Source organism: Phoxinus phoxinus, assembly GCF_949152265.1.
Source record: "Phoxinus phoxinus genome assembly, chromosome: 11".
Classification (NCBI taxonomy): domain Eukaryota; kingdom Metazoa; phylum Chordata; class Actinopteri; order Cypriniformes; family Leuciscidae; genus Phoxinus; species Phoxinus phoxinus.
The window spans coordinates 6,671,599-6,692,167 of NC_136886.1; the positions used below are offsets into that span (position 1 = coordinate 6,671,599).

Sequence of the window (20,569 nt, forward strand, 5' to 3'; positions counted from 1 at the left end):
ATTTATTCTCAATTATTGCTGGTACTTGGGTTTAAGTGATCAGATTTACAATTTTCACTTAAGTATGATAAAACAGGCAAAACTGTCCCATAGACTTACATTGAAGAAGGATTTTGAGGGATCAGAATATTATAGAGACTTGTGGTTGGGCACTTTTGACTCTGGCCTGTAAACAACAACCTGGCAATCAGCCAGAACAGCCCAGAAATCTTTAACCACCCAGAAAACCCTAGAAACCACATAGAACTCCCTAAAAGGAAAAAACACTTGGACAACTTGTACAACCACCCACTACAACATAGAAACCACCTAGAACAACTTAGAAACGCCCTAGCAACCACCTAAAACACACAAGAAGCAGTTATCAAACACCCAGGACACTATAGAAACCACCTTGTAGTAAACGTACAAAAAACAAGAAAACACCCAACAACCACCAAGAACACATTGGAAATGTCCTAGCAACCACCCAGAACACCTTAGAAACACCCTAGCAACCAACTAAAATACCCTAGAAACCATAAAAAGTAGTTATCTAACACCCAAGACATTTTAGAAATCACCTTGTAGTAACCACACAAAAAATACTTACAACAAAACACCTAACAGCCACCCAAACACCATAGAAATACCCTAGAAACCACGCAGAACACCCTAGAAACCACCTACAAACATCTACAGTAGCGACCACAAAGAAAATCTTAGAAATCATTTATCAAACACCAGGAAACCACCTGGTAACCACTCAGACATCTTAGTAACCACATTGTAATCCTTGGCAACCAACTTAATATCATGGTGGTGAGTTTTGTGTGTGGACAACATCTCTTACATTTTTGACAGTAGATGTAAAAATGTAGTTGCTAAAAATGTAATGCTTTAAAAATCCCCTAACTTGCAAAAACAAACAAAACAACATTAATAGTATGGGCGTGTTGGGCTTCATTTTCCCATGGGTTTCGTGAAAGACACTCTTGAAATGGAAACTTTATTTGCATATGAATTTATTTTCTGCTAACCAGACCATGAAGGCAAGATCCAACGAAAACAATGTTTCTGTAGTCTACCTTTCTGTATACACATGCTTGCATTCTCTCAAAAGACACACCCAGCAATCCGTTTTAAATGTTGCTTGTTCAGGTTCATATCCATGTTCACTCTGCGAGTCACTGTGTGAAGTGCTATTAAAACACGTTTTTTTCTTCTTCCTTGCATTCCAACAGAGACCGGGGATGAGTGCCAGTACTGAGACTCTGGACCGTTGCCATGACATCATGGTTCCCCCGGCTTTGACCTATCACTCAAACACACTGCCATGTAGCTCTCCAAAACAAGACGCTTCCCTCCACTACAGCAAGCCCAAAGCTTTGCCGGAGAGCATAGGTGAGTCTCCGCTGAGACAGCGAGGAGGAAACTCTTTTATGTTACAGCACCATGATGTTGAAAACATTCTGGTAGGTGGGTCCCCAGCCAGGATTGAAGTTGAGAAATATATATATATATATACATATATTCTGTCATCATAAACAAATCTTCATGTTGTTCACAAAAACAAAATAAAAATAAAATTTTGCAATGTGGTCACCCTAGTCTTGCAACGTAAGTGGTAACAAAAAGAACAAAACACTGAGGAACACTGTTCAAATCATAATACAAACAAGAGCTGTGGGCAAATCTATTGTTCTTGCATATATTGCACCAGGATTAACAGATTTATGAGCAGAAGGTTTTCAATGAATTTCAATTTTGTACGTTATTAAAGGGCTTTGGAAGACTCTTTATACTTTGGAAGATATCTTTATGGTGCTTTTTTGTGCCTTTGGAACTTTACAGTCACCAACCACTATGGCATGGAAAAGAGAAACTACTTGTCTCTTTACCTAACAGAGTTTTTTTTTTTTTTTTTAAGAAAGTTGCCAGCCACCGCCAGCATTTTTGATAATTTTCACAAAATGTTCATGCCCCCCAGAATATTTTGTTGCATGAATATCTGAACATGCAATATATAAAAAGAAAGAACAGAGCCTCTGTAAAAAAAAAAAAAAAAGTTTTATTCTAGCTTCATAGCCTACATTCTTTTTTATTAACACTTGAATGTGGGTAAGTCTCATTAAAAAAAAGAAGCATTTTGAGCAAAAAGCTGAGAAAATCAAGTTTTTTTCAAAGACTACATCTGGATCGGATTTAGAACGATGATCAACACATAGATGGAGTAGATCGAGTCCATCAACCTAAGGTTGCACAGTGCTCGACCTCATCCTGGGTCGACATTTCATCCGGCAACCTTAGGGTTGCTATCACTTGTTTCTGCTTCTTTTTCACCTGTGTTTTGATCCGGAGATTCTGTACTCTTTCAGAGGGTGTCATAGCGCCCCCTACCATATAACAGTGAAAACATAGACAGCCGGAATTTTTTTGTTAAAGGAACACTCCGACTTTTTGGGACTTTAGCCTATTCACCGTATCCCCCAGAGTTAGATAAGTCCATACATACCTTTTTCATCTCCGTGCGTGCTATAAGTCTGTTTGACGCACCCACCGCTAGCCTAGCTTAGCACAAAGACTGGATGTAAATGGTTGCAGCTAGCATACTAATCCAAATAAGTGACAAAATAACGCAAACATTTTCCTATTTACATGTTGTGATTTGTATAGTCACAGAGTGTACAAAAAACAAAGTCACATGAGACACAGACATATTTTAACCGTCATTGGTTTTAATTTTTTGTGATGAATTGATGAATGTGGTTTATTCCAATGTATTTATCATACCTCCATGCAAATATGTCTATTGTTATGCAGCCCCTCACTCTAAGGAGTTGGACGTGTTCATTAAGCGAGATCAGGACACAGGCTTTGGCTTCCGTGTGCTTGGGGGAGAGGGCTCAGAACAACCAGTATGTCCTTCGTACTCCTGTAACCACATTACTAAATATTTGTATACATGGACTGCATTTATGTGATTTATTAGCAGATCGACTTTGTGTCTTAGCTCTGAAATGAGCTATCCGTCTAATTTCATTAGGTCTACATCGGTGCCATCATTCCCCAGGGGGCGGCGGAGAAGGAAGGCCGTCTGAGGGCCGGAGATGAGCTCGTTGGCATCGATGGCATCATTGTAAAGGGGAAATCGCACAAACAAGTTCTGGATCTGATGACTAACGCTGCACGTAACGGACAAGTGCTTCTTTCAGTGCGCAGGAAGGTCATTTACAGAGGTGAGCACTGCTGACTGACAGGTCTTAGACATAAAAACCAGTGCTGGAGTGTAATTAACTGCCTGAATAGCTTTCATTAAAGGTCAGTCTGTGTAATCTTCTGCTCTATAGATGCCCCAGTGGATGTTGGGAGCGGGGCAATGACACTTGTGAATGGCTCACCTCGGCTTCCCCGTATCCAGGTGCCAAGTGTCAAGGACCAGGAGTCATTTGATATCACACTCCATCGTAAAGATAATGAGGGCTTTGGATTTGTCATTCTCACCTCAAAAAGCAAACCGCCACCTGGAGGTAACAGCAGATTCATTGACATTATTTACTCAAAATTTTTATATTTTTTATGTTTTTTACTACATAATACTATGACACTGTTTCCTGCACCAAAATTTCACTGCAAATTAATATTATTGTTTTTAATTAATTGTTTAAAAAGACACATTGTGAAAAACTATTGTTAGAATACACATTCAGAACAGTATTGTTTTGCAAAAAAAAAAAAATATATATATATATATATGTCAAACTGATTTTTTTACATTTTATTCTTTTATTTAGTTTTATTTGATTTGATATATAATCAACAACTAGTAAAGTCAACTATTTTTAGATGGTGTATTATTTATTTATTTTTAATTGAATAGTTTAATTTGACCTTAATAGTGGTGGTTTAATGTCATGTTGACCGTGTGCTGTTCTTTAAATGTTTATCGTTTGGCATCTCAAAGTTGTTTCTTTAATTTCTACCTTTTTTTATCACCGATACATCCATACACATGTAAATGGATGTCCGTGGCAGTTGTATCAAAACTTGTTGCTGTCTTTTTCAGCATCGTGTGTCATCAGCATTGCATTTGGCATGTTATGTTACAGTAGTTTAACTTTTAAAGAGTGTCTTGTGACCCATGCGCTCTGTTCCATTCCGCTCCATCCAGCAGTTTTTTTTAGTTTTGCACAAACTCAGAATTGTTAAATTTTCTTTAACATCATTTTATTACTATAGATAAAACACAAGCCGTTCTAATTCTGCTAAGTGATTTGCCTAAGTGTGTGTTGCAGTGATTCCTCATAAGATCGGTCGAATAATCGAGGGCAGTCCAACTGACCGCTGCGGGCTGTTGAATGTGGGCGACCGCATATCTGCTGTGAACAGTCAGTCCATTGTGGAGCTCTCCCACAACGACATTGTTCAGCTTATCAAAGACGCAGGGAACTCCGTCACGCTCACCGTGGTTCCTGAGGACGGTGAGTGAGATAATGAAATGTCACATAAATACCGCCGCAGTACATATTCCTGCATTCTCAACCTGTGCCTCATGCTTTGATTTGTCACACTAGGGCAATGATGTAGCTTCAATTAAAATGCTAATATCCACAGCAGAATTTGATATTAATTATGCATGCATATTTAAATTGAACGTTTTAAAAGGGGCACTTAGACCAATTACTAGCTTATTTCAAATACAAAGCATGAAAATACACAGTTCATTTTTCTCTGTCATGTTTAATTGGTGTTGGCTCATAGGTATGAATATCATACAACAACAAAAAACATTAATTGGCAGAGGCGTTTGGAGTTAAAACGGTCTTGATCTTATTTATTTATCATTAGTATGTCATAATACAGAGGTAAAAAGGACTTTAACACTTGAAGTTTATCATTTCATATGATAATCAATCTGATTTGATTGGCTGTTTAGAGTACAAAGGTCCGCCCTCAGGAGCAAGCTCGGCCAAACAAAGTCCAGCACCGCAGCACAAGATTTTCAAATCCACTCAGGATGAGAGGTGCAGTCCACTATTACATATTTAAACCACTATAAATGTGCTTATTTCCTATATTTGTTGTAAATTCATGTAAATTCTACAGCCATATAGCCAATGTAATTAACCTCCAATCACACATGGAGGATTTAAGCCACCCTGCCTTCTGAACTATAATACATGTTACTTATGTGCAGATATAATTTGGATATGGATGAGATCAGGGATGAGCTCATCTGGACGGAGTATAAAGCTCTTCCCATGATTGAACAGGGAACGTTGTGTGTCGCCAACTCAAAACAGGTAAGAGTCACACTTATATCATAAACTGCACCTAAACTTTATCCAAAGTCATCACATCTAGTGTAAAAAATATTATGACAAATAATGATATACTATTACACTATATATAGTAGTAGGGCTGCATGATGTATTGTTTTAGCATTGATATCCCGATGTGCGCACATCACAGGATGTGCGATGTCAAAGTTCGGAACGCAGATTAATTGCAAAGTTTAAACATCACTGAGTGAAAGTTTAGCATTTGCATGTGTTTTTAAAGTCCTATCAGATTAAACATCAAGCGCAAGAAGACTGGAACGCACACAGAGCCGCGCAGACAGCACGTGAACACCGAATTCAGTTCTCTTTCGCTTTTTTAGCTTGAACGGACACGTACACGCAAAATTAAGTTAAAATGCTGAGTCTCCTCAGTCGATTATGTGTTGTAAACAATGGAGAAAGAAAACGTATGCGTACAGTATCATTATATTGGATCCGTGCATTCATCTTAAAGTATCCCCGTTGTGTGTGTCACCAATGTTAATCAGACAACAAAAGAGAAAGAGAAAAATCACTTTTGTAGCTTTAAAAAAGGTCAATTATATTAATTAATTAATTATATTAACTATATGCAATTTATACAGTGAACACTACAATGTTATTTTACATTTGATAATTCAATTTCTGTACCTGAATACTGTTAGATTTAGTTGAAAAACATAAAACACTGCTTATTTCATTTGTATCTTTGTTCTATTATATTTATTAGGGCCCGAGCACAGATGGTGCGTGCGAGGACACTCTTGGAATTGCACTGTTTATTATTATTATCTATGCTTGTAATGTGTTTATTATTTTTTATCTATGCTTGTAATGTGTTTATTATTTTCAATGCAGATGTGCTCTGCTACAAAATCACCCCAATCATTCTAGAACGATTGATTCTTAACAAATAGAGCCATTCAAATCATCTGGTGAAACTGGTGTCATATCGCAATATATATTGCGAAAAAGCAAAATATTGCAATGTCAGTTTTTTCTAATATCATGCAGCCCTAATATATGTCATACTTTATACATATACTAGGCATTTAAAACCAGAATAAAGGAATTTAATCCAGGCTAATACTTCATATATTCATGCCAACACTGGAATAAATTGCATTTTGTGTGTTTTCTACCTAGGGCTGTATTGCGGTTGAGTTGGAGCGCGGTCCTCGTGGTTTTGGCTTTAGTCTGAGAGGGGGAACAGAGTATAACATGGGCCTCTACATCCTGCGGCTGGCTGAGGACGGCCCCGCTCTACAGGATGGCAGGATACACGTCAGTACAGAACACAACTATTTAATAACTCACATATTGTGGATGGAATCGAATTTTAGAAAAATATCTGCAGAGTGCATTTAAATGTAGTAAAAAGTTAAGGAAAGTTTTAAGGACAGCTGAATTCTACACCTTTTTTTTAATCAAAATCAAAATATGTCAAACTGTTGTTTACAGATGTCTTTTGAAATGCTTTTTTTAAAAGTGCTGTGAAGTACAACATTATAAGAAGGTGACAACGTTTTTGATGTGTTTGATGATCTTACACCTGAATGTGTCTCTGCAGGTCGGAGATCAGGTAGTGGAGATTAATGGAGAACAGACACAAGGCATCAGTCACACTAGAGCCATTGAGCTGATCCAAGCTGGAGGAAACAAAGTGCTACTGTTACTGCGACCACAAGCTCTCTTATCAGAGAACAGTGAGTAATGACACACACACAAACACAGGATACTGCTCCTGCTGATATACAGTAAGAACATCAAGACCACACAAGTTACTTGCTAACTTCAATGTTCTTTCTTTCTCTTTCTCTTTCTTTCTCTTTCTCTTTCTTTCTCTTTCTCTTTCTCTTTCTCTTTCTCTTTCTCTTTCTCTTTCTCTTTCTCTTTCTCTTTTTCTCTTTCTTTCTTTCTTTCTTTCTTTCTTTCTTTCTTTCTTTCTTTCTTTCTTTTCTCTTCTGTGCAGGTTGTGTAAGCTCATCTGCGATGTGTTACTGCCCCCAGGAACATCATCACTAACAGCCTCTTTTCCTCTAGGTCTTTTTTTCTTTGGTAATGTGACTTTCACTACACTTTCTATGCTTCTTAATTGCTAAACTTTTTTTTTGTTGCTTTATTGTCCAAGTTTATATTAATAGGACATTATATATATATTAGTAGAACTGCACGATTAATCATAAAAATATTGCAATCTTGATTCAAACACCCACGCAATCTTATTCCTAAACGACAACAATTCACCTGTCTATTAAACCTTTTGCAAAATCATACTGGCACTTCAAATAACGATTGTATCGATTACTTTGTTACATTACCAGGCGACGAGTGACTGTTAAAAATGTATTGTCATTGAATCATTCATTCAAGAGTTTCGTTCAAAAACGCTGATTCATACAGTAATGAAACAAGTGAAAAAATTATGAGCGAGTCATCATGAGATTTTTTTTCCCTTATCAATTCAACATTTTTAAATTGATTGCAGTGCTTAATATTTTGTTTAATTGGCTGTTCAGAATCGTGATCTCTAATATATACACTAGCAATCGCTTAACAACCACCCAGAACTTTCTGTCAACTACATAGCAATGCATGTGCAGACAACTACAACAACCTAGCATTCTGGAATTAAGCACATGTATGCAAAATCCCTCATAAAAAAAAATAGGTTACCATGATCAATTTTAATAAGGTTTTAATTAGTTGCAAATCTTTTCACCCTTAGGTTCTACAGGAGATGTTATCCTTCCTGATCCGCCGGAATCCAACACATCCAACATTCCTCTCAGTTCTCCTCTCCTTCATCCGTCATCCACCTCAGCGAAGAAGGGAACGCCAGACCTGACAAGCTCCTTTGCCCGTTCTCGCGGCTCCTTGGATCTGGCCTGTGAGGATCCTCGCACTAAAGACAGCAAGAGGGAGAAAAGTGCCAAACCACGAAACACCAGCTCTTCCAGAGTCTCGCAGCAACGCCGCATCAAGAGTCGGTCCGCAGAGAATCTCCTTGATCTCGGAGAAACAGAGAAATCCAAAAGCCCATTCAAAGCCAAAGACAAAGCTCGCAGCTACAAAGAAAATCCGAAACGAAGCACTCAAGACTCCCACAAGAACAGAAAGTCCTGCCAACACAGTCGCTCAGTCAGCCCCCAGAAGTCAAAGCTTGAAGGACAGCAAGCGCTAATTGGCGATGCGCAGGGACAGAAAGAGGAACGCCGTGCGAAGGGGACACCGAGCGTGGACCAGAGGAAAAGTGATGCTGAAAGGAGGAAAAAACAGGAATCTAGAGGAAGGAAGGGAAGTGAGGCCCAAGAACGGGAGGAGAGGTTGAGAGCTGAGAGAAAAGTGAGGAGCAAAGAAGACGATGAAGCGGTTGAGCCAATAGGGGAAGCTAAGCTCAAAAGCACCCAAAAGAAGAAAAAACAGGAGGGAGACAGGACGAGCAAAAAAACAAAGGATAAGGGATCTTTGAGGGATCAAAGGGAAGTAAACAAGAAGGAAATGATTACAGACAAGGATGAAAACAAAAGAGAAGGAAATGAGTGTGAACACCGGAATGACGACATTGTCACCACAGATGCAGCTTCAGTCACCACTAGAGCGAGTCTAGTGTTTGATCACCCAGGACCCTTAAACAATGGCCTTTGGAAGATCCCTAGTTATGCGCGCATTCTCACTCACGAGGAAGTGATGCGAGATGTTTGCGAGCAGATTGAGGATGGTTGGGAATAGAAGGTTTAAGACCAGAAACATATGCTCGTACATGAATGCAAACGCTTCTAGCTAAGATTTCACACATTGTTATTCATGCATTATAAGGCACGTTAGCAGAAACGATCTGCTGTCATGGCAGAGCAACATCTGGCAGAGAACCTTGCTGAGCAATTTAGTAAACTTCCGACATGTTTATAGCTAGCTACCTGAATTACAACACATCTGGTTTATTGGTACATACATTTGAAGAAAACGATTGGCCCCTTGACTACACGACTTAACATCTTGCGTTCCCCCAAAGTGTCATTCGACGCAGTTCTCGTTCCCTTTCTCAGGGAGCAAGGGTTCGAGACGAACAACAACCCGAGATGTTTTCTTTAGATGTTATTGGCTAACTTCTCTTAACGGGTTGCAGACACTGTAAAAAATCAAGTTGTGAAAACTCAAAACCGTATACAACCAGCTTCAGGACTTTTTTGAGTCCTTGTGGGTCATTCAACTGAAATCAAGCATCAATAGAAAGCAAATGCTGGTCAGGGACTGGATTGGATGGAGGCAGGTCTATTCACAATAAACAGTGAATTTTCATTTCATGCCAACTTTTAGCTCTTGACTTGTTTAAAGCTAGCTATCTGGGTAATAAACAATCTGGTTTAAAGACACAGACATCCCAAGGTCTTACCTTTATCACCTGATTAAATAGAGAGGTTTATAACCGCCACAATAACGCAAGCTCTATATATACCTTCAGTGCATAGGCCAAGCATTCACACGTTCGTTCACGTACTTTCCACGAGTATGTTTTTGGCCTTACACCTTGTTTTTCTCCCAGGTGGTCTCCCATCCAGGCGGCGTACAGGCTTAACTTATGACGTGAACCATGTTCATGTCCTTCTCTTTGGACAGTGGTCAACATGAGCTTCTCATTGAAGTCATTTATAAATGTTTGTAATCAGCTGTTACACAAACAGACTGATTCAACAAGAGGCTTCATCCAAACCTCTTTATGGAGATCATTGCTTAATCATCTCGGACAGGCAATTTCTGAGGCTTTGTGGTCAAACGCATGGAGCTCCACTTTAATTTCCTTCAAGCCAGCTGACATTAAGCAACACAAGGACTCTCTTGACATCACAATGCAATCCTTCCTTATGCAATTTAAGAGAACACGGCACGCCCCATCAATCACCAAAACGACAATGCAAGTTTGTTTCGGTTAAAAACAGCACGCCCTCACCCCAAAGAATCTTTTTTGTTTTCCCTGCATGCAAAGTTAAACACACAAACTTCCTGTTTTGTTGCATGCCTTTAGACCCGTGCAGGTGGTCTCTGATGTTTCCGAACCTTGTAAATAAGAACTGTTATGATGATTGGGGGCTTTACCAGGGACTTTTCAGACTGTTCTCTTTCTCTTCCATGTCTTTGACTCCCCGATCTCCAAATATTATAACTGCAAACGACCAGAAACTTGTGCTTTAAGATACCAAGACGATGATCAAATGTTTTATTTATTGAAATATGTATATGAATAGATACATGTAGCTATAACAGATTGTGACATTGATTTCGGTGTAGAGATCCAGGCGTGGTAGTTTTACCTTGTAGCAACTGTTTTGACTTGTCACAAAACAAATGGTACATGCAAATGTATTTTTAAATATTCTATGAAATTAGATTTAATATAGTAAATATTTATTTTATTTTTGATTTTTTTTTCCTGTACATGCATGTCCAGTCTGCTCAAGATGAAGACACGCAGTGCAAGCAATTCAAGCCCTCAGTTATGAAGCTATACTTTACTTTATGCTGGTCAACCTTTGATTTATGACCACCAGAAGCCAATGTACATGGGTGAACCTCGTAAAGGATGTATATGGGTTCATATTTCATCTCAAATTCAAAAGGAAATATGGTAACACTTTACCTAAAGACTTGAAGTATGATGTGTTATAAAAGTATTCATAATGTACAGTACATTATAATGCATTACCGTATATATTTTCTCATAAATAATTGTAACCAAAGTTAAATTCCATTATATTTGATGATTCCTTGTTACAGTACATCTGAAATTGGTTGTTTGTCATATGTTATGCAAATTTCTAAAGGTGTGTTTAATGGATAGATAAGTAATATAATTTATTATAACTGTGGTTACAATTATTCCACCATACAATGCAGTATAAGAAGCATTAAAAGGCATAATTAATTAATTAAAAAAATATTTTATAATGCATTATATATAAAAGCAATAAGTAAGGTGTTACTTATACAAAATTATTTTGCATCAAGAAAATGAGAAAATATTGTAAAAAATATATGAAAAAAATATTATTTATATAAATAATTCAATGAATATTAATATTAAAATAAATAGATTTAATATTGCACTAAATAATGAGAATATGAAAACATATCATTGCAGTCAAAATCAAACTGTATGGATCAATTACACAGATTTCTTTAGGGGAGAATTGTGCTTAAATTTTATGCAAGTAATGTCACACAATGCCAAAAATCCTAAGAATAGACTTCATTAGGCTTCATTGTCTTTATGCAAATGAAGGTTTCTTTTTTTTTTTTTTGATTTGGAGGTGAAATGTGACCCAGACAGGTTTTGTGTGTGTGTGTGTGTGTGTGTGTGTGTGTGTGTGTGTGTGAGATTCACCCATAATGTGAAAAGAATCACTGTCTGAAGTAGGGGGAAATGATTTTCACTCCTAAAATAGGATTGTTGCGGGTATAATGTCTTCTAACTATCTATTTGATGATCATCAGCTAATTTTGTACATCCTTGCATCACATGATCAGTTGTGGGAGGTTTCTGAAAGGGCTTATTTATTGGGGTTTTGAGGTCTGAAATGTGGCCAAGATTAATGTGTAAGGTGTGAATTCATAGGAAATTATCTATCAATACCAAAGGACTGGTGGCCATTCCATATGTGTAAAGTGACCTCAGGGTTTGGATATGTAACTAACAGCTGTGTGACACAGCTTTGATATAAAGGATGAGAACGCAAACTAATTTCAAAGACAAGATTATTGTTCACGATAAGTTGTGGTGGTGTTACATTGTGTTTTTGTGCATATGACAGACTTCGAAACTTCGACAACGTGAAATGTCATAAAAGCAATGTTAGCATCTGCTGTACATAACTCATCAGTGTTCATATTTAAAAGTTAGGCCTAGAATCACCTCATATTAGACTAAATACATATGGTCTCAATATAATGTGGTCTGATTCATGTATATGTTTAAATATTGTACAGCACCTTTATAAAAAATAGCTGAGTGCTCTCTCAGAACCAAGAATAGAAATATGTACATTTGTGCCAGTTATTTTTCTAAGTAATTATTTAAGAATGGGAGGAAATATTTAAAGTCAGTGTAAAGAAAATAAAATCATATCCTGGTGTTCTGGTCATGTAAAGTTTTATGCAAAGTCAAATGTATTTTTGAAAAATCAAGTGAGTTTCTATATTATTTGAATGGTCTTTTAAAGGTGCAGTAAGCGATTTCTGAGAAACACTCGATATTTGAAATCGACACCCAAACAAACACACCCCTACCCAATAGAAATACACACCTCCCTTCATTGCTTCGCCCCCAAAAATAATGGAACACACTTACAACACAGCAGCTGGCGCATCAGACCGCGTGCTCAAGTATGGATGAATCAGCGATGATTCAACAACAACAGCATATCTCGGTTCTGTGAAACATCAACAACCAATGTTACGCGCGTATTGAACAAAAAAACAAAGCAATGCAATGAACCTCAATGTCTGTTTTCAGGCCTTCCCACTTTAACGTTTCTCCCTTGCTTTTCCAAAATTAACGTGCGTAGCACTTGCCTGTTCATAACCTGTCTTTTTCCAATATATTCCACTGACCTTTTTCTCTTTGGTAATATCTCAGCCATCTCTCTTTCCATATTCTTTCTACACAATGTCCTGCGCTTTCTCACTCTTACTCCTCCCCTATCACAAGCGTACACGCCCCTTATTTCTGATTGGCTACAAGAGTGTTGTGCTCGGTGAATCCACTTTGTTTTTTCTCCTATTTACAGAGCCAGGGCCATGTACAACACACAGAGAATAAACATCTAGCATATATTCACACAGTGTTGATTTCAATTTTTAACAGTGTTTCTCAGAAATCGCTTTCTGCACCTTTAGAGGGATAGTTCACCCAAAAATGTCTTTTTTTGATCATCGATTTTGTCATTAATTCCTCACCCTCATGTTGTTCCAAACCCGTAAGACTTTCTATTCATCTTCAGAACAGAAATGAAGATCATTTTGATGAAATCTGAGAGCGTTCTGTCCCTCCATTAACAGCTACGCAACTACCACTTTGACGCTATATAAAGAGATCTTAAAACTAATCCATATGAATTGAGCGGTTTAGTCCAAATTTTATGAAGAAACTTGATCGCTTTATATGACGAACAATTGAATTTAGGCTTTTGTTCACATATCAACTTTGATCAGCAAACTCAATCGAACCTGCTTGACACGTGACAAACCTCATTGGTTCTTGCTGACGTTCAAACGTGCTGCGTAAAACGAGAATGAACCTCATTGGTTCTTGCCAGAGGTGGACAGTAAGTAACAAAGTACATTTACTTGAGTACTGTACTTAAGTACACTTTTTGAGTGTCTGTACTTTACTTGAGTATAATTTTTTTCTGGAAACTTTTTACTTTAACTTTAGTGCATTTGAAAGACAATTATTGTACTTTTTACTCCACTACATTTCTGTCAAGGTCCTTGAGTAAAAAGTAGTAACGTAAGTCAGGGGATTATTTTGGTTGCAGGGGATGCATTTTGGTTGGAAATGAAAGTCAGGTTGATGTCAGAATATTTTTTACCTTTGTAGGAAGTTACAACGGGGTCCCTTCTTGCTGAAGCTCACTTGTACTACAAGAATGAACCTCATTGGTTCGCTTGATCTTCTGTTTACCTCGACTGATGTGTGAGTTGATGAATGTTTATTTGTGAATAAAAAGCCTAAATTCAATCTGTTCATCAAATAAAGTCATTGTATCTCTTCAGAAAATGTTGACTAATTCGCTCGATTCATATGGATTAGTTTTACGGTCTCTTTTTATGAACTTTTTGAAGCGTCAAAGTGGTTTGCGTTGCTGTCAATGGAGGGACAGAAAGCTCTCAGATTTCATCAAAAATATCTTTATTTTTGTTTCGACGATGAACGAAAGTCTTACGGGTTTGGAACAACATGAAGGAGAGAAATTAATGACAGAATTTTAATTTTGGGCTGAACTATCCCTTTAAGGGTCAACAGCCCACTTTTACTGAAAATTAACTTCAATGATAATCAAGCACACGACACGTCTCATTTGAACTCTAAAACAGATAGGCCCATCTACATTTTGTGACTTGCCGCTTCAGAATAATGATGATATCAAAGTATATGAATTATTCCTTAATTGCAATCGTTTCTATATTAAACATCAGCACATTTAAATTAAGATCATTTTCTGCTGAGCTTTGGAAAAGAAACGGCAGTGTGACCAAGCCGAACGCACACAGATAAGACATATGTTTGACTAATTTCATTATTTTAAGATGACTTGAAGCCATACGATATTAAAAAGCACAATGACTGTGACCGAGACATTTATTATCCCAGCTCAAGTTGTCTACAGAAAGTCTTATCCCGGTCTGTCACGCCTACAGCATTGTCTAGAAGATGATAAAACCTATGGCCTGTCACACACAAAGTGTAGACTACTTTAATGGCTTACAGTAAAGAAATATGCCAGTCTAAGCAGCATTTGTTCTGCTGAGTTAAGCAGAACACTGCTGTCTCATTTCATGATTGCTCAGCGATGTGTAAAAGTACTCAGTCCCGTAGAGACTGCAGAAGGTATTTTAGGCGGTAGCAGAGAAATAAAAGAGCAGATAAATGTATCGCAAACCACCGGAGCAGTGGTGAGAATGGATAATAAATGTCTGACAGGTGAAATGTATTAGGATTATTTAACACGCAGTCCTTGCGGATTCTGTGAACTGCCACCAGGTGTCACTAACGAGTCGTTTTCAATGAAACATGTCACTCACCATGTGAGAAAGACACTAGCTTGTATGGTATAATAAAAGTTTATAGCCTACTCTTGAACGAATTACCATTTTGGGATATTACAGTTATATAATTCAAGATTGCACAGCTGTATTCTTGTTAAAGTTAAAATATTTACCTGTGCTATAGTTTCAAAGTAGGCTACATATGTAAATTTGTATTACATTATAGAAAAAAATCCTGTCATTTTTTCAACAACAACAACAACAACAACAAAAACTGGCAGCTGCGGTTGCCAGAATAATTATGTAAAAAGAAAACTACTGTTAATACAGTAACAATAGGCTATAAAACATTTGTAGTACAGTACAACATGTCAATTTTACAGTTTGAAACACACTCACATAAATCATTTTAAGCAGGTAGGCTAAATCCAACAACTTTTTCCCCCAGCTGAATTAAGGCTTGTATCTTTGACAATCTCCATTAAACAGGGGGTTAAAAAATGAATCAAAGTTCATCACAAGGTAAACGCCATCATGGTAACCAGTGTTTGGGGATATCCGGGATAACGCATTAACGAGAGTAAGTTAATTGGATGAATTTTTTTCAAGTAACTAGAAGGTAATGCATGCTACTTCACTAAATCTACAACAGCAAGTTACAACAACAAGGCAAGTGACTTTGTTTTCCCTTGGGTGACACCTTCTTGAGAAAATCATGTGTTGCCAACTATTTTCAAAGGAAAGTAGGCCTAGCTAAAGCCTTCCCTAAATGTCGCTAGATGACTTCATGACGTCATCGCGTCGTACTTGCGTTCTGCTTGCCTATGTGTTCTCTCCACTGATTTATATAGAATGACATTATATATCATTATATGTCATTAGCCTATACAGATCAGTGGTTCTCTCTCTAAATGAATGCTCACATACTTATTCGGCTATATTATATTATATTATATTATATTAGCAGAATGTAAAATAAAGCTATTATCTATTTATTTCTTTTTGTCAGACAATATGAATAGCTATGATATAGACCTAGTGAATGACTAATTTGGGAAATTATCTGAATTGAGAGAGTTCAGGAACTGGATGAACTAAAGCTCTGTGATTAGGGCTGGGATAAACGATTCTTTTTTAAACGATTAATCTAGCGATTATTTTTTTCGATGCATCGATTAATCTAACGATTCTTTTTCCCAGTCCGATTCGATTTCGATTCGATTCGATTATCGATTATCTGCCCATTAATTGACTATAATAGCAATTTATACATGTTAATTTATATGTCTGAATAAAAAAAACATGAATTCCTTAACATTGCAATAGCCTATATGTTTATTGCTCTTAAAATTCCAAAATAAAACATTGTACAAGTGCAAGCATTTCTTAGTCAGAGGTAGCATTCAATAAAACCTTGATTAAATATCAACAAGTAGGCTAATCAAATCCTATGTGTGTAACATACAGATTTCAGATTAATATATTCGTTTTCCTTAAAATTTGAATTAACAGAACAACTTAAACACTTTGCAGTTTGAATGATGTCCTGTAAACAAAATGACGGAGTATGTTTTTGTTTCCACTGTTCGATCACGCCTCACACACACATAATTAAACACTCTGCGACTTTGCGATCGCGCCTCTCTCTCTCTCTCTCTCTCTCTCTCTCTCTCTCTCTCTCTCTCTCTCTCTCTCACACACACACACACACACACATAATCAAACACTCTGCGACTTTTCGATCGCGCCTCTCTCTCTCTCACACACACACACACGCGTACACAAATATAATCAAACACTCTGCGACTTTGCGATCGCGCCTCTCTCTCTCACACACACACACAGACAGACACACACACACACACATAATCAAACACTCTACGACTTTTCGATCGCGCCCTCGCCTCTCTCTCTGCCGTGGTGCTAGAATGGAAGGCCATCTCCATTTTGCAAAGACGACATATCAGGGAATTGTTTCCTTTTTAATTAAAGAATTCCCACACTTTAGAGGAACGAGTGCGTGCCGCCTTGCACTTCTGAAAGTCTGAGGAGCGAGTGGTGTTGCTACTACTCTCCGACGCCGCCATTTTTGTTTTGGGTCTGACGAATCGACGTGCATATTTTGCGTCGACGTATTTTTTGCGTCGACGTCATCGATGACGTCGACGCGTTGTCCCAGCCCTATCTGTGATAGAGTGAGTAAAGTAATAAGCACAAGAAAGAAATGAACTTAAAATGGTCAAACTAAATTATGGAGAAAGCAAAAAAAGTCAGGGTCTGAAAAGACGCTAAAAATAGCAACAAAGGCGCTAAGTTGGCAACACAGCGGCGGCTTCCCGCACATGCGCGATTCATCGCGGAGGGGTGAACATCTTCTGCTCTGACTGCAGCTGGGTGCGGCTGCTGCTGCGCGAGGACTGGGCCGCCTGTGAGTGCTTTGGGATGCGGGTGACCCTCAGGCAGCATGCGGGTGTGACCCACAGGCAGCACCCGCTGCTCGTTGAGAAGAGTATACCGATATGTGCCAAAAAGTCTCCAAAAGTCACCAATAACACCAGAAAAAGTCGTTAGATTTGTCGCTAGTCGCTTTTTTGAAAATGTGTCGCTAGAGGGGTCTGAATATTCGCTAAATATAGCGACAAAGGCGCGGCAACACTTAAAGTGCAGAGGTGTTGTGTGCTCTGTGTGAACATGATGGCTATTGTAGATCTAAACTAAATGTGAGCATGCATTTACTCATCTCACTTGCACAAAAACAGATTCAGTGTTCCTCAAAATGAATAAAAACAGTGAAATGCAAACTCAGAATATGCAAACCTGCAATAATTAATATGTTAAATTACACAAATTTACTGTATTTGATCTCACATGGCCATTCCATTTGAAGAAAAAAAGCAAGCCCAGCCAGAAAAAGTGACACATACTTTCCATAAAAAACTATAGTAACACAATTATAATAATAATACAAAAACAGAAGTAAAAGATGAAATCCAAAGAAAATGGCACCACTTCCAGAAACAGTTCAAATAACAGAAAATAAAGAAAAAATAAATTAAAGGTGCAGTAAGCAATTTCTGACAAACTGATATTTGAAATCACCAAAACAAACATGCCCCTACTACCCAAAAGGAAATGGATAGCTCCGCCCCCAAATTCCCGCTATGCAGCACAGGCACCTCCCCCCTTATGAGTGATTGGCTACAAGTGTGTTTTGCTGCTCGGTCTGATCCACTTTCAACAGTGTTTCTCAGTATTTGCTTTCTGCATCTTTAAACTGTCAGCGAAAGGTACACCAAAGCACTTTATTTTTGACATAAACAGTCCAAAACTTTCAGTTTAACACACATTAATATCAACTGATTAACATCAAAGAAAAGCAACAGTTGGCAAACTGTCTGTGGCAGACGAGAAAGTGTCATAAAACATAAAACCCTTAAGCCTGGAACACACCAAGCCGACGCCGACGAACTAGCGCAGATGAAAGCCGACTGTGTTCCTTGCGTCCTTGCTTACCGTTTTGAATATCAATCCTGCTAAACACTTTCTTTATTCCACTCCGCTCATGTTAATATTGAAATATTCGCCAAGGAACACTCGTACCTTAAGCACAGCCTATCTGTACCGGTTTGACTTCTTTGCTCGCTGCTTTGCTATTATTATCGTGCACTGACTCGTTCACTAAGCTGAACAGCCAATCAGAGTTCCCTCTTTCACCGGCGGCGATTCAACATGTCGAATCGGCCGAAAAAAAGCAGACGAGTAACACACACTGAGAAAACTTAGTCGGCCGACGCACAAAAACTGCCCGTCAGTTTACGTCTTTCACTATTAATTATAAGATGATTTGTCCTTTTTAATCCCAAAAACAGTACATTTTACAGTACTGTAAAATTACATGTAATGTTATATCTAGCAGTTTTTCCTTACTGTTAACCAATCTTTTACTGTTGATTTTCTCTTTTACAGTTAAAATTACAATTATTTTTTACAGTGTTCAGGAAACGATGGAAAGAACAGCTAACCACTTGCCATTTTTTGAACTTCGCTCACTTTGAACCTTAATGGCTGTGGACAAGCTGAAGAAAAACAGAGCAGGTTCTGCTATAAATAAGGAAAGGCAGAATGAGGTTTTATCTCCCTGCTCAGACGAGGAGAAAATGGGTGGAGTGCGTGTTTTTGAGATAAGAGCAGAGAGGGCTTTTGGAGTCTGTTATAAACGTCTAACCCCCTTTCTGACCGTTTCAAATAGTTGAGGGAAAGGAGGTCATTCAGATTCACTGATAAAAGAGGAAGAAAATACCGCTGAATACATCGAAACCATCATACATGGGTGTGCTTCACATTTTCCTTGGTATTGTTTGACTTTGACTTTCTGGAAAGATATAAACATTGATGATCAGAGTTTTTTTCCGAAGGGTCAGCAGTGGTTCAGGGTTCCCTGTTTGACTCATTCAACTTTTATGTTGTTGAATGCACACAGAAACCGTGTTTTTGATTGCTATGGAAAACAACTGAAGTTACCCATGTATCCCCAAAACACAGCAAGATGTCAAAAAAGTACAAAATAAATCATAATGGTGATGTGAACAATTAGACATAACAAATAGTTGCCATAATGGACAGAGGAGGAACACATCATTGTAACTAGGCAGTGTCAAACATAATCACATTAAAGTTTGAGGCGGGATGCTCTTGCTGGGGAACACCCAAACTGACTCACACATTCCATTTAAATCTGTAGATGGAAAGTGGAGACTGCCTTCAAGACCTCACCAGACTGGAATCATTAAATTTTTTTTATACTTTTGTTATTTAAATAGGCGCATACGTGCATTAACTAGCAACAGCAGTCATTTATTTAGGCTATGTTGTACAATAATCATTAATAATGCACAGCTTTTGGGGATGTTTTTGCCATGTTTTACATCTCAAAGTAATCCACAATGTAAAACGTGAATGTTCAGAATATACTGCTACTATTTGTCCAGTATGTGGTTGTACTGTACTGTGCATATTTTCTGTTTTTATGGAATACCAGATACATAGGGCTACCAAAACATTTAAAAGTTTATTTTTTTTAATGTTCTTTGATAAATATTAACTTCATACAAACAGCATTTATTTTAAATATATATATATATATATATATATATATATATATATATATATATATATATATATATATATATATATATATATTTTTTTATTTATTTATTTATTTTACTCTCAATTTTTATCAATTTAATGCGTCCTTGCTGAATAAAAGTATTATTCAGTTCTTTTTAAAAATTAAATAAAAAATCTTACTGGCCCAAACTTTTGAACGGTTGTGTACATAGACCTACATATAGTTGCGAAATAAAACCAATATATCATACTGTCAAAAATACACACTTGTTTAAAAGTGTATACTGAGCTGCACAATATGCTACGCATGCAAGTATTCGAGTAACACAGCTAATTTACTTGAATGATGTTTTAATCTCAGGGGAGGAGATTTAGGA

The 20,569-nt window shown here is 37.6% G+C and overlaps 1 protein-coding gene across 4 annotated transcripts in view; it reads left to right on the forward strand.

Annotated features, from left to right (window-relative positions):
* Positions 1-11,318, forward strand: part of magi3b (membrane associated guanylate kinase, WW and PDZ domain containing 3b) — a 110,606-nt gene extending 99,288 nt beyond the window's left edge. The window contains exons 12-22 of one of the 4 annotated variants that reach the window (XM_079628363.1): positions 1,224-1,383; positions 2,803-2,897; positions 3,026-3,218; positions 3,330-3,509; positions 4,263-4,460; positions 4,916-5,003; positions 5,177-5,282; positions 6,447-6,584; positions 6,871-7,006; positions 7,273-7,358; positions 8,029-8,788. In XM_079628363.1, coding sequence (XP_079484489.1) covers positions 1,224-1,383; positions 2,803-2,897; positions 3,026-3,218; positions 3,330-3,509; positions 4,263-4,460; positions 4,916-5,003; positions 5,177-5,282; positions 6,447-6,584; positions 6,871-7,006; positions 7,273-7,325 — 1,347 coding nt within the window. In that variant the 3' untranslated portion in view covers positions 7,326-7,358; positions 8,029-8,788. Of the gene's footprint in view, positions 1-1,223; positions 1,384-2,802; positions 2,898-3,025; positions 3,219-3,329; positions 3,510-4,262; positions 4,461-4,915; positions 5,004-5,176; positions 5,283-6,446; positions 6,585-6,870; positions 7,007-7,272; positions 7,359-8,028 lie in introns of all 4 variants that reach the window. The other 3 variants (XM_079628364.1, XM_079628361.1, XM_079628362.1) reach the window with 3 other exon arrangements.
* Positions 11,319-20,569: the final 9,251 nt, after the last annotated feature.